At 36.4% G+C, this 11,741-nt stretch overlaps 2 protein-coding genes across 3 annotated transcripts; one reads left to right on the forward strand and one right to left on the reverse strand.

Moving 5' to 3' along the window:
* Positions 1–280: 280 nt before the first annotated feature.
* LOC131071771 (early light-induced protein 1, chloroplastic) lies at positions 281–1,212 on the reverse strand. Of its 2 annotated transcripts, none has more exons than XM_058007724.2 (3): positions 959–1,212; positions 751–870; positions 281–650 (listed from the first exon to the last, which is right to left on the reverse strand). In XM_058007724.2, the coding sequence occupies exons 1-3, from the start codon at positions 1,085–1,087 to the stop codon at positions 345–347; spliced, it is 555 nt and encodes a 184-aa protein (XP_057863707.1). In that variant the 5' UTR covers positions 1,088–1,212; the 3' UTR covers positions 281–344. The 2 variants fall into 2 exon arrangements, with proteins under 2 accessions (XP_057863707.1, XP_057863708.1); XM_058007725.2 differs by having other exon boundaries at positions 751–867; positions 959–1,205.
* Positions 1,213–1,396: 184 nt separating this feature from the next.
* LOC131071773 (early light-induced protein 2, chloroplastic) lies at positions 1,397–2,427 on the forward strand. Its single transcript, XM_058007726.2, has 3 exons — positions 1,397–1,659; positions 1,755–1,808; positions 1,906–2,427. The coding sequence occupies exons 1-3, from the start codon at positions 1,531–1,533 to the stop codon at positions 2,248–2,250; spliced, it is 528 nt and encodes a 175-aa protein (XP_057863709.1). The 5' UTR covers positions 1,397–1,530; the 3' UTR covers positions 2,251–2,427.
* Positions 2,428–11,741: the final 9,314 nt, after the last annotated feature.

Consider the following 11,741-nt stretch of genomic DNA (forward strand, 5'->3'; position numbering starts at 1 on the left):
GGGAGATTGTCGGAGTTCTGCCAGTGAGAGGCAAGGAATTTTGTATCTCTTAATTTGTTGAAGTTAATATATTTCTCATCTGCAATACTGGTTTTCCCTTCGGGGTTTTTCCAGGGACAGTTGTTCGGAAATATCGTGTCATTGTGTTACATATTTCTTTCCGACTCTTTTTTATTTGTGAAGTTGTAGTTGTGTTATTTTCCAATATTTGTTGATCAAACAATCTATTAAAAATAGGAGGTTAATAATTAGTAACTGCAATAGAATTTTCACACTTGACTCGTGCAATTGTAGAAGATCATATTAATTATACAAGAGGACCCCTTAACAAACTCGGTGACAGCCTACGCCGCAAGACCAATCATAGCTAAACGCCCGTTCCACATTTCTGCCGAGGATGAAAATATTGGCTGCGACTTGCTCTCCGCCGATATTCCCTCAAACATGGGCACCAATGACGCAATCGACAACATAACTACACTATAAACAAACCACGGCAACCCTCCACTGTTGAGCTGAGTCACCAGATCTTCTATGCTAGCTAACTCAACTGCAACTGCCGAAACAAACCCCACCATGGCCAGCCTGCCATTGATAGTCTCTGGTGCTGGCCCTGAGAATGCGAACACGTCACCAAACTTCGTGCTAACCTGAGCAAACGTAATAGATAAGACACGTCAGACTCGGAAATGTGTCCACGTCACGTATGGCTCTGTACTGAAGGAATTGGGCACCGGGAAATGTACTTACCTTTTTCTGGGGTGTTGGAGCCTCCGAGCTTCTGGTTGGAATTCGAGCCGACTGTGTCGAAGTAGAAGCAGAGGGAATGTCGTTTCTTGGGGAGGCTTTTTTCGACTCTGAATCTACCTGCTAACATAATAAACAGATTAGCGAAATTTCTCCCAGAATTAATATGAAGTGAATTAGAAACCTGAAGTGATATGAATCAAAGGCAAACCTCTGCGTTACACTTGACTCGAAGGTTCCTGCGAGGCGCCCTGTTAACGTGCCCCACGAAGCTCCTTTGATTTACTCCGCAGTTGAGTAGTGCAGAGGATTTCATCATCATTGATGCCATTGCTGCCATTAATGAGACTCTTGAGTAGTATCTAAGATGCTTTGACTACCGTCGAGATTGTGATACTGCACGTCTTCGACTATGATACATACATTCTGTTCATTCAATTACTTTTTAGAAGAGAATGGAATGTTCTAGATTATTTTGCAGGGTGAGAATTGAGCCACGTTGAATTTATAATGTGATTGGCGAAAGGAGGAAGACGTGGTTTCTCAATGTCCAGTTTTTTTGTGGGGTGAGCGGAGAAACACCTCGTTTAGAAATTAACTCGATCGCAGGGGTTCAGTCTGGAGAAAGTAAAACTCTGCCATAAGAGTCGATTCCTCAGAGAGATATAAGCAGAAGATATATTAATAGTCCATCTTACAGCAAGTCGTAGAGAAGTTACCAATCTTTTTGCAGAAAATCGAAGGCATACAAGTACGCAATCCATTATTTCTAAGCACACAATAATGGCGGCCATGGCTTCAATGATGATGAAAGCACCCTCAGCCCTTAACTGCGGGGCAGTCAAACGGAATAGTGTGGGTAATATCAGTAGATTGCCTCACAGCAGCCTCAAAATCAAGTGCATGGCAAAGGTTTGCTAATAGGCTACTCAATTAGCTTTTAGATAGGTTTTTTGGTTTCAATTTGATTATGGCTATATGCATCTTATTTGGCACGTGGTCCTCAGGATCCACAGGAAACGTCCCCTACTGAAGGCGTTTCATCGTCAACATCTACAAAGGTAAGAAAGATTTTAGATGCCCAGTATATATTTAATGATTATTGTATATTCATACCCATGTGAACAATTTATCTGAAGTGTGCGATGTGGCATATAGATGAGCACGAGGTTTGGCGACCTGTTTGCGTTCTCTGGCCCTGCGCCGGAGATTATCAACGGAAGGGCGGCAATGTTGGGGTTCGTGTCGGCCATTGCAGTGGAGGTGGCCAGCGGTAGAGATTTGTTTTCCCAAGTGAATAATGGAGGACTGTCTTGGTTTCTCATAACTGCAGGATTATTGACGACAGCGTCGGTGGTGCCCTTGTTTAAGGGAATATCGACAGAGAGCAAGTCACAGCCATTTTTTTCATCCACAGCAGAAATGTGGAATGGGCGCTTTGCTATGCTTGGCCTGCTCGCATTGGCCTTCACCGAATACGTTAAGGGTGGACCACTTGTATAAACACCATGATAGTTCTCCATATTCAAACATAGGCTCCAATTTTGGAAGTTTCCAAACGGCATTCCGTGCTCTAGTAAAATTTTGTTGAACTGTTTAGCATGTCGTACAACTCAATTATACATTTAAACTTGTAACAATTTGAGCCATACATTATAAAGAAATTTAAGTTCAAATGTCGATGAGTGTAATTATTTATTGAAAATTGGTTAAACAAATACAGTCTAACTTCAACTGTTCAAATACTCTCATACGTTGCAAATATGTTTGATATGATCATAGTTAGCCGATAACATTATACTAAGTAGGGTTTTCACCCCAAACCTGTCTCATTCCTTAAAATAGGTTGCCAGTACATGATGTTGCGGCCATGGTTCAGGGTGACATGATGGTAATCTGCGTTTTCTTGAAATATTCACCCCTCACGCCTGGAAGCATAATTCTGACTTACACTTACAAAAATCATCATATCAAATTGGATTTCAGTCATGAAATCTTTGTCATTAGTTAAGATTTAATGTTTTCAGTTGTGCAGATACACAACCATTTGCTATTTTGTATTATCTATTTAAAGGCACACATTTAGAATCAAGATGAATATCTGATAATATATTTTTTCCTACAAAATCAAATCAATAATATTTTACATTTGTGCCATTCTCTGCAATCATGGTTTAGTTTTTTTTGTTTTCTGTTGGCTTTACCATTTCATCATGATATCAAAGCGAAAACTTGTTTCTATGATTTGTGGCTAATGGAGGAATAAGATTGGGGTAGGCTTCTGCATTTGCCGTGTTGCAGAGGAGACAAAGCGGCTACTGGGCGTGACTTAGAACAACTATAGATGGCAGTGATATGATTTCAGTGTTTGTAATGGTGAGAGAGGAACAATAAAAGGAAGGTGGAAGTGAAAATCGAGATATGATTCAAGGCCAAACGTCAAACTAGAATCTTGCAATCGTGTTTCAAGAAAAGAGGTATGAAATGGACTATCTCTTTATAGGGTGACATCACAAATCTTTTGTTATCATTTTATTTGTCTTTGAGTGATAAAGATTATGGATAAAGTAGTTACAATTCCTAAATTCGAAGGGCATGAATTCCACACATGGCAAATTAAAGTGCAACTGTCATTAATTGAGAAAGATTTGTGGGAGATTGTGGATGGCACTGTAACAAAGCCACAAGATGTAGATGCAACAACGAAGTGGACGACAAAATATCGTAGGGCCACGACATTGATTGGTCTTGGTTTATCAGATGCATACTTGCATCATATTGATTTATCAAAGATGTCAAAAACAATATGGGATGGGCTTAATGTCTTGTTTGGTTCTCAGGCTTCCAGTGCCAAGATGTCTATTAAGCAGAAATTGTTCGGGTTAAAGATGAATGGAGGTGATAATATTATTCAGCATATAAGCATTTTTCGTTCTCTCCTTAATCAACTTGCAGGTATAAATGCTAATGTCACTGATGATGATGCCAAGGCAATATTACTTAACAGTTTGCCTTCTAGTTTTGACCATATTGTCTTTACTCTAAACAAAATAAATCCTAGCTTGGAAAGAATAATCTCTTCTCTAATTGATGAAGAAAATAGAACTATTAAGAACTATCAACTTCCTGAAGATTGTGCTTTGGTTGCTAGGAATAAATCTAATGTTTCCAATAGAAGAGAATTCAAATACTTTTATTGTCAGAAAAATGGGCATGTGCAAATGAACTATTTTCAACAGGCCAAAGATCTAATCGATGGAAAGTTAAAGAAAGATACATCTTTTGTTGCAACAGAAGGTGAGGCCAACTTTTTTTTATTTGTAGTACATAAAAATGACTCGTTTGATGGTAACAGTCCATCAGATGATATAGGGGTTGATACAAGATTTCTACTTTAGAGAATAGTGAATATTGATAGGAGGTCGGACACAGGAGGATCTTTTATCATCTCGAGTTAGCTTCTTGCTCAAAGATGATCATTGCATGAGAAGCAACCTATCTATGTCCTTGTAAAGCCGGGGCTTGGCAAATTTGTCCCTAAAAAGGGGGCACGATTTATCTATGTTCCTGAAGAGAAGGGGGAGCTTGGTAGTGTGATTGTCCCTTCTAGGAGCAAGGGGAGGGATAGGATTGTGCCGGCATAGCAGCAGTGATCAAGTTTCCATAGCACTTCAGGAGGCGTTAGACACACTCGGAGGAGATGTGGACTAGACTTTCAGAGGAAAGGCGTCTTGTGTGCAGCACTGGAGGAGGCATTAAACACACTCAGAGGAGATGTGGAATTTCGGAGGAAATGTGTCTCATTGTGGAGGGGAGGTGGGAAATTTTGTTCTTGTGTAGACAGTTCAAGTTTTTGCGGTCAGGAGATCCACTGATGCAGTCAGTTCGGTGTTTCTTGGGTGAGTGAGGAGGATTGGTGAAGACGCTTCATCAAAGTCACTCGAGGGTTGGATTAAAACCCTTGCAACTTCCACTCTTGTTCAGATTAATGTAATACGGGGGGGGAATGTTTGTGTTATTATATTAGTTTAGATTTAATTAATAAAACTACCGGCGGTTGTGTTTTCAGTTGTGCAGTTACACAACCATTTGCTGTTTTGTACTGCCTATTTAAAGGCACACATTTAGAATGAAGATGAGTATCTGATAATATATTATATCCTACAAAATCAAATCAATAATATTTTACATTTGTGCCATTCTCTGCAATCATAGTTTAGTTTTTTTCTGTTCTATATTAGCTCTACCATTTCAACAATCTTAGCACTGTAATCCTGATAATATGAGATCCATATTTCTTTTAATGTGAACCGATTGAAGCTATGGTTGTACAGAGAATGGTTTCGGTGCAACTCCTACTCTAAAGCTTCTAAAAGTTTCTTAAAAAACTATGCCCTTAATGTTTATCGGCATCGTTGATGGTAGGGGACAATTTGTGCAAATACCTGAGTAAAGGTGTAGAAGAAAAAGCAGAGTAAAGATGAAGATAGAGGTTTTTCTGAGCTAGATGTGCCCCTTGAGAAGCTTTGTGTCAGATAACGACATTACAGAAAATTTCACAGCTCTGTTTAATATATTGTTTCTGACACAATTTTGCGTATTTTAAATTTGCTTGGAAGTGAAGATTGTTTTGGAATGAGTTTCTATGGAGAATTAGGCTTTTGGCAAATTCAATGAGCTTTGTAAAATTTGAAGAGGATTTTGATACTTAAACTGAATAGAAAGTTTTCAAGTTGCAGTTAGGTTTTCAAGCGTAGTTCTAGAATTTGTTTATATTCAAATCTGCTATCGCTAATTGTGAATATTTTGAATGAACTGCAGAGCGATTGGTTTTGGTTTGTCACATGCTTAAAAAAATCCCGCTCTAGTAGGTCTCATAAATATGTTTCCTGAAAACTCTCCCTTTTTTCTCTTTGGCACCGACACAATTCGTGTTGATTCTTGAGGTAACTCACTTCCCTTGACTTCGGTGAATTTTTTTGGATTTCGTTCACGACCGGATTTTTAATGGTAATGTTTTTATTTCATTATTCTGTTGTTATCTTTTAGATGAAGGCACTATAATTTTTTTTACCTATAGTTGTTTTCATATAGAATAGTATGCTTAGAATAGTATGCTTACAATTGCTTGTATGATCATATTGTTTTTTTTTTAATTATCTTTCATTTTGGGCCAAAATTGATAATAGTGCATTTATTCTGAAAATTTGGTTATTTTTTTCTTTATATTATCAATAATTGGACTCTTGAAGAAAGTTTATATTACTTATCTTTCAAGGATTAATGCAGACACACTTTGCCCTCAAAAAGGCAATTTTTTTGCTCCATTACACTCTAGAACCACTTTATCAAAGATTACGATAGAGTACTCTAATAGATTAGTTCAAATTGTCTTTCTCTAATAGTGAAACAAAAAGTCCACAAACTAAGATGATAGGTCCAATGCAAGAACACTTTATTCAATAAAAAAAAAATACATAAGAAGGCCCAAAATAGAATCTATCTCAGATATGATTGGAATATTGGTAGATATCAAAGGTGTAGCTATGGTTGAAAAGCTCTTCCTCAAAGAGTGGCTAGCAATCGGATATTGTGAAACTAACACTACTACTATGACAAGAATGAACAAAGAACATGTAACAGTCTTTCCTTCCAATCAAACTTGATTATGGATCACAAAGAAACTACCAAAACCTAATTTCTTAAGACAAAGAAAAAACTCCATTGTATAACATTGAATTTGATTTAGCTTGCTTATTTGTTCCACTAGGTACATTTAGTGAGAGTACATGAAAATGTCCTATCCCATTTCATGCAAGGCCCCTCACTATGTGTAGCCTAGATTCGACTTAGATGGTCCATGATATTTTTGTTTGACAAAGATAACACATTAAATCTATTTATTCCTCCATCTCCTTTCATGAAGTTTCTCGTGACTTGGCCACTTGATTTATTTCTTCCTAGGGGGAGGAATGTGGTTTGCCACTCTTGGATCCTAATCATCATTTGTCCTTGAGCTTTCATCTTCAACATTGGAGCTTCTATTTTAGGGGGGTGTACATCATCTCTTCTTTTCTCTACTATGGGGGGGATTTTGACCATACTTATGTTCAACTGATTTAGTTCTTGGGGGGACATATTGAGTCCTTCATGCTTGTCACATCCTCGTTCTTTTTCATTTCTTTTCTCTTTTGGAGAGGGGTTTTATCCCACTGGGTTTTCTCCTTTTCTCTATTTATGAGATTTGCATTGCTTTGTATTGGTTGGTACATGAGTACCTGATTAGGCCTAACTATTGAGACTCGTGCATGCATGAATTTTTTATTCATCATTAGTTCTTTAGCTTATCCCTAAATTAAACTTAAGGTAGGAGGGGGGAGGGTTGTTGGAGTAATTAGGACACTTATTATATATTAATTGGTCTTATATTACTTAAACTTCACTTAAGCTAAACTTAGGTGCTTTTTGTTATCTAGAGTTTCCTTTTTTAGCTTTAGTTCTAGATGTAGTTGAGCTTAATTTAGCTGCTACTTTGCATTTATTTAGTTCTCTTAATATTGGCATCTAGGATTTTCATATAGGGTTTCATTCGTGTCCTTTTATAAGGATTCATTCATTCATTTCTATTGTATCTTTAATAATCAATTTTGTATTAATACATAATTCTCTAGTTGTTATAGAGCATATAATATTTGCTCAATCTCTTTTTTGTGATAACTATTTTGATTGCAAATGAATCTTGGCTCATGTGGTTCTATCATCAACTTTTACAATTATCAAAAGGTATAATAATGTCATAAATGACTAAGGAAGGTGAAACATTATCATATTAAATAATATCCGTATATGTAAAACTAGAATATAAGGTTATCTCATCCTCTTCATAAGTTGAAGCATAGAAATTTAGGGTTCTCAAAAGAAAAACATCATCATATTCATGGAAATCACTATTACTAGACATGAGTGGTGAGTGGAGGGAGAGAGAGAGAGAGGGGGGGGCTGAGGGAAGGGGTGGAGAGTGAGAAGTGGAAGGGAGTGGAGGTGTAGAGAGAGGATGATAATGATAAAAAGAGAGAGGAAGGGAGAGAGAGGGAGAGTGAGAGAAAGAGAGGAGAGATGTTCAGAAAGTGAAAGAGAGGGAGAGAGAGAGAGAGAGAGAGAGAGAGAGAGAGAGAGAGAGAGAGAGAGAGAGAGAGAGTAAATTTTGGTTCGGAAGTTATGAAGGACAGTAGAAGACAAAAAGAGACAATGTTCTCCAAAAGTTATAGTTTTCCATGCAATAGAAAGGTTGTTCAGTGAGATGAGCAGATAATGTTTTGATTTTCCAATAACAACTGTTCATTTCTAAGTGTCCCTCTAGACAAATAGAAGGAAGGAGATTCAAGAAACTCCAAGAAGCTAGTGATTGGGGGTGGTTTCGTATCGTTGCAAATAGATTTGAAATCTATTTGTAATTAGTTTGTTATCAATATTTAAGTCATTTTTCTAAAAGTTTGTTTCTAATTTTAAGACCTCAACAAAAAATGTAACTAACCATGCAAGTCGGTATCCAATATAGACCTCAACGATCCCAAGATTATCAAAATGTTTGACCGACAAACCAAGTTACACAACAATAACAAACAATTTTCCAACCGTATCGACTAGACCTACAATAACAATAATACATGCTATAGTATCAACCACAAATGCCACAAGTTCCTCGATTCCAATAATAAATGATTCAATCAGAAACTTAACAATAAATACTAGTAGCGCAACTCCAACAACATATGCAACAACAATGCCATCTTTTTCTAACAATTCAAGCTCAACAACAACTCATCCAATAAACAAAGAAATAATTTCAACCTTAGACACAGCTCACCATGCGATATCCATAGCCACTTCAATAATATCAATACCAAGACACCATTGAAACACAATGGATTCATACCAAGACACACCAATAGAGAGTACACTTTGATCCGCTATTAATGATTATCAAGAACAATATCCACTTGGAGGAACAATATATAGACAATGAGGTCATGTAGGAATGAATGATGTACCTCCTAGGTAAGGACCTTTTGATGTGATGATGCAAAAAGTTGAAAAGCTTTCCAAACAAATGGAAGCATTATAGACAAAAGGGGAAGTTACACACCACAGGACTTATGTCCTAATTATTTCTACAGAAGTTCATATATTCCTTCTTTCCCCCGAAATTTTACTGTACCTAATGTAGACACCTAAAATTGTCCTGTCTAATTAAATAAATATTTTAATTTATTTAATTGATCCCATTTCCTCTATTAATTAAATAAAAAATTATTTATTTAATTAATTCATTGTCCTTTTTCTACCCATGACACATGTCATTCATCTCTTAATTCTTACACTACCTACCCTCTCATTATTTTCTTTTTTCTTTTACCTACCCTTTAATCCTTACCGACCATCTATCTTTTACACCTCTTAATCCCATCCCTCCATTTCTTATAGTGTCTTAATCCTAAGTCTTCTATTAATTAAATAAATCTTTATTTATTTAATTAATTCATTTATCCTCTTCTAGCCTTTTTCATCATTTAAATAAATACTTTTATTTATTTAAATTATCATTTTTCTAAATTAAATAAATACTTTTATTTATTTATTTGATCCCATTTCCTCTATTAATTAAATAAATATTTATTTATTTAATTAATTTGTTATCCTTTTTCTACCCATGACACATGTCATTCATCTCTTAATTCTTACACTACCTACCCTCTCATTATTTTCTTATTTCTTTTACCTACCCTTTAATCCTAACCGACCATCTATCCTTTACACCTCTTAATCCTATCCCTCCATTTCTTATAGTGTCTTCTATATAAGAGAATGCTTCCTTCATTATCAACCCTCAACCATGCATTCGAACTTGCATATGCAATCAAGCTTTTTGCGATCAAGCTGTCAACCACATTTCCATTCTTTGTTGAGCTCTTGTGCACACATAAAATCTAAGAGAAAATATATGAAGCAAGATCAATGGAGATTCAAACCCTATTGGACATGTGATGGTATCATCTTTATGATTTTGTTGATTTGCATTGTCTTAGGTAATCTTCATATGTTATGTGGATCTTTGTTTTTGTTAGGCTAGGGTTTTGTGGTTGAATTCATTTAGTCTCTCAATATTGTTATTTCCATTATCCACTTTCACCGTAAACACTTAAATTTAACAAATATGGAGGAAAAGGACACTAAAAAGATCATATAAGATAATTCTATATGTCTTGTATTGAAATTCATTATGACGATAGATATCTTATATGTCTATTCTCACAAAGTCTATCAAGATAAGAAATAGACGGGTATGCGTAACTACCTAGTAACATCGAGTAATAGAATGAATTAGCTTAGAAATTCATTTGTCACATTTCCTTCAATATTAATAATGAAGTCACCATGACTGATCTTTGTACTACTAAATAGAAAATAGGGGAATCCTTTCTAGCATTTTCACAAAGATGGTGAAACTTAGTTACCCAATATCCATTTGACATCCCTAAAGAACAACAAATCAACTTGTATATCAAAAATTTAGCATCATAATTAATGTATGAATTAAAGATCAAAAGCCCTAGCACTATTGACAAAATTGAGAAAAAAAGGGACGAACATCAAGAAATCTCTTACACAAAAAGGGATTATCAAAATCTTTAAAGACAACACTGTAGTGTCGTAAAATTGTGACCCTAGCAATTTTTTATTGCATTAGGGTCCTCACACATGCGAATTTGAATCCTCTAGCCTGATCCAAGACTGGAGATTGCTCGGCTTGCGGAAACAACTTCTTTCTTGGCCTCTACATCACCTCGTCTGCGCTTTTCCTTGGAGAAAGGGGTAGGATAGGGGCATGGCGCCACTTCCCTCCCTTGGATAGGGGTGTGGCACCCTTGTCCTCCCAGGATAAAGCCACAACACCCCTATCCCTACCCTATTTTGCGGTAGGACCCTTCCTAGGGTTGCATTGTTGGTTGTGCCTCGAGCGGGAAACTCCCTCGATGTCAGCCTGTGATAAAATTCAAATCCACTAACATGTATTTAAGGGGAATTCGTCCTCTCATTTTCATAAGTGGTATAAGATTGGATGAGTGAGAAATTTACAAGAAATCAAGCATTCAAGAGCATTCAAGCATTCTTTACCAGCATTGAGCATTCTCAAGTCTCCCTTCAAGGCTAGGTGTTGTATTCAAGTCAAGGATTCAACCATTGAAGAGGAGATTAATTTCAACATTCAATTCTACACAAGCATTTCTATCAACATTGCTACTACAACCTCCCTTGAGGTGATTTACAATTCAGTCTTTCATTTATAACTACTTGCGAATACTTTCTTTCATTACTTGGTTAATTCTAAAACTGGGGTTTGACCTAAAGGCAAACCCCCAATCCTAGCCCATTTTCTTCTCTTTTCTATGTGTAGGTTATAGGTGTGTAGTTGTACTTTTATATTCAGGCTCCAATTGCAGAGGCAAAAAAACCTTTTTTATTTCGCGAATTTTTAGAGGAACATTCCCACCACGGTCTGGGCAACTTTTCTACAAATTCACAGGACGACTTCGTCTCGACATTTTACTACCAGATCAAGGTACACAACTTCATCCCATATTCCGATATTAAGTTATCATCAATTCTTTGTCACTTTTGCACTACATAATTCAATCAATTCCTTTCCATTTCAAACAAGGAAGAGGGGATCAACTTAGCATTCCTAATTCATTCAGAATTCAATCTTCTTGTTGAGAGGTTGAATCTAGTGAATTTTCCTCTCCTCTTCCTAATGTAATGGTGAAAAGTGCTTGAAGGGTAATCGATAGCGAAATTCTCCTCTCTCTTTGAGGGAAAAGGTAGTTTCCTTCCTAATTTATCATTCCCCATTTCCTCACCATTACAAACACCAACAAACCGAGCACTTCAAATGATAAGAGAAAATTATGTTATAGAAATAAAAATATTACCAA

Source organism: Cryptomeria japonica, chromosome 8, assembly GCF_030272615.1.
Source record: "Cryptomeria japonica chromosome 8, Sugi_1.0, whole genome shotgun sequence".
Taxonomy (NCBI): Eukaryota; Viridiplantae; Streptophyta; class Pinopsida; order Cupressales; family Cupressaceae; genus Cryptomeria; species Cryptomeria japonica.